This window comes from Gavialis gangeticus, unplaced genomic scaffold, assembly GCF_001723915.1.
Source record: "Gavialis gangeticus isolate Ggan-Ray unplaced genomic scaffold, GavGan_comp1, whole genome shotgun sequence".
NCBI lineage: Eukaryota > Metazoa > Chordata > Crocodylia > Gavialidae > Gavialis > Gavialis gangeticus.
In genome coordinates, this window is record NW_017728960.1 from 3,903,332 (window position 1) to 3,905,862 (window position 2,531).

A 2,531-nucleotide genomic window follows, 5' to 3' on the forward strand; every position below is an offset into this window, starting at 1 on the left:
TCCAGCTCCTGAGGGAGCAGAATACCATCCAGACCCAGGCAGTGGAGGCCACAAACGATGACCGCTGGACCCTGGACACCATCCTGGCCCTAGGAAATATGGGCAAGATCTGGCTCCCTCTGGGCTCTTCCTGATACCCACCACTGAAGTACCAGCCCACAGGACCATCCCCAGGCTGCTGCTCAGTGTGGCCAGGGCACAGCTCTGGGGGAGGGTCTGGTAATGTCTGTGTAGGGGGTGGGGGGCTCTGGCCCAAGCCTCTGCTGTGCAGTGAGGACAGGGCAGGGGACTGCGGGCAGCGCTCACCATGTGAATAACGTCCAGGGAAAAGATCTGGATGCAGCACATGACAGCAGACAGTGTGCACACGATGGTGGAGAAGATGGTCAGGCCACAGATGCTGAACAGCAGGTCCTGGGCAGGGGCACAGAGGGGCCCTGAATGCTCCTCTTCACATGCCAAGCCCCCCCACTCTGGTGATGAGCCTCTGGGCCCTGGCCCTGGCCCGGTCCAGCCCTGCCTGCAGCATCAGGCTTGGAGCATCTCCCCAGGCACCAAGCCGCCCCAGCCTGGCACAGCCCCCCTCCCCCTGGCTTAGCCAGTGTGGCCCCAGCTCCTGCAACACCATTACCTTCAGTGCCATGCGGATGCTGCGGCAGTCGGGGTTGGCAAACATGACCAGCCTGTCGGGGTGGCGGCTGCAGGGGCCAGGCACGTGCTGCAGGCCGGAGCGGACCGAGCAGCACATGCACATGTCCATCTCCTGCGGGAAGCGAGACACTGGGTGAGGGATGGCTGGGTCCCAGAGCCCCAGCCCTGCTGGTGCTCCCCTCCTAGAGCCGACAGTCCCCTTGCCCCATGCCCATCCCTTGCCCCACGCCCATCACCCAGCCCCTGAGGCATGAGCCTGCACTGCTGCCCCAGGCTCAGCCACGCAGCCTCCCCCAACTCTCCATCTCCTGAGGCTGGTGCCCAGCAGCCACAGCTCAGGGCCTCACCCGCTCACAGGCCTCCAGGGACTTCACGAGCTGGGCGTTCTGACAGGAGAGGATGGAGCCAGCCAGGCCCAGCATGACGCCCAGCACAGACAGCAGCGTGAAGAAGGTGATCTGGAACAAGGCAGAAGGGGAACGGGCCGACCGGCATGTGCAGGTGAGGGGAGCCTGGCTTTGCCTTCTCCCCCCACCAAAGCACCCAGAGATGCAGGGGCCCCTGGCAGGATGAGCACCCCTGCCCCACATGCAGCTGACACCTACCACCACCGTGACGGGCCGTTTCCAGGAGACAACGCCAACAAGCCCCGACAGGGCCAGCTGGGGACAGACAGACAGGGACCCTGAAGAAGACCGGGGCGGGAGGATGTCCCACACATCCCCTGCCCTCCCCATGCCCGCACTCTGCTCCCTGCCTGCAGCCCATGCCCCGCACATGCACAACAGGCAGGCGCCTCCTTGCCGGCCAAGCAAGGAAAGTGCTGATTCAGGGCACTCAGGAGCAGGCAGGAGCAGCTCAATGCTGGCCAGTGGGACCCTGGCCAGGGCAGCCCATCAGGGGTGCCGCGCTGCAGGGGTGGGGTGGGGGGGCTTGGCACCATGTGGGCTGGAGGGCATAGGCAGGGAGACCAGAGATGCTCAGGGCCTGTTGAGCTCCCTCTGTAAAACAGGGAGGATCCTGTACCCAGTCACGCCAGCTGGGAAGTGACACAGGTGAGCAAGCGGCACCGGGGACTGGGGCTGGCAGCACAGGGCATGGGGGAGGCCTGGGGACAACAGAAGAGCCCGGCAAGGGGTCCTGGCACAAGGGGGATCACCTACATGCTGCCCTGCCACTGCCCCACTGCTGCCCCCCTGGGCCCTGTGGGCTGGCACAAGCTCGCAGAGCGCACTGCTCCCCTCATGCCCAGCAGGAGAGCGGCACCCCGGGGTGCACAGCCAGGGAGGCCCCTGCCCCCCACCAGAGCAGAGCCAGCCCTAGAAACTCCCCGCACGGCTGGGCCCCTGGCTCCCCCTTGGCCTTGCGGATCTGCCCGAGACTCACCGAGAAGCCGGCCCAGTAGGGGCAGGAGTGCCGGATCTTGGGGGCAGGCGTGATAGTGGCTGCCACGAGGCTGAAAGTGACGATGAGGATGCCCAGGATCACTTGGATGAAGCCCAGCACCAGCAGGGTCTGCAGCCAGGTCCTCTGCATGCGGAGGTGCGTGAGGCTGCGGGAGCTGCGGCCGGTCAGCGAGTGGCTGGAGTCGCTGGAGGATGGCATGGTGCCCCCCCGGCGGGATGGGAGCGGCCGGCCCGCGGCTGGAGGGAGCCACAGCCAGGCCCCGGGGACGGTCCTGGGAGCCGAGCAGGCCACGCTGCGCCCTGCGGGCAGCTCCGAGCTGGGAGCCCTGGCCGGGCGCAGGGGCGGGCAGCGCGACTGTCCTAGGCGCACTGCTCAGGGCCGGAGCATCGCGGGCGCGGGGCGCGGGGCAGAGCCGGCTCCTGGCGGCCGGGGGTCTCGCTCCGCGTCGCCATCAGCCCCCGCGCGAGCCGGGC

General features: G+C 67.4%; 1 protein-coding gene across 1 annotated transcript in view; it reads right to left on the bottom strand.

Moving 5' to 3' along the window:
* Positions 1-2,314, bottom strand: part of FAM189B (family with sequence similarity 189 member B) — a 12,502-nt gene extending 10,188 nt beyond the window's left edge. The window contains exons 1-5 of the mRNA XM_019527994.1: positions 2,038-2,314; positions 1,257-1,313; positions 999-1,109; positions 632-763; positions 307-414 (exon numbers count right to left, since the gene is read on the bottom strand). Of these exons, the coding sequence (XP_019383539.1) occupies positions 307-414; positions 632-763; positions 999-1,109; positions 1,257-1,313; positions 2,038-2,256 (627 nt within the window). The 5' untranslated portion in view covers positions 2,257-2,314. The remainder of the gene's footprint in view (positions 1-306; positions 415-631; positions 764-998; positions 1,110-1,256; positions 1,314-2,037) is intronic.
* Positions 2,315-2,531: the final 217 nt, after the last annotated feature.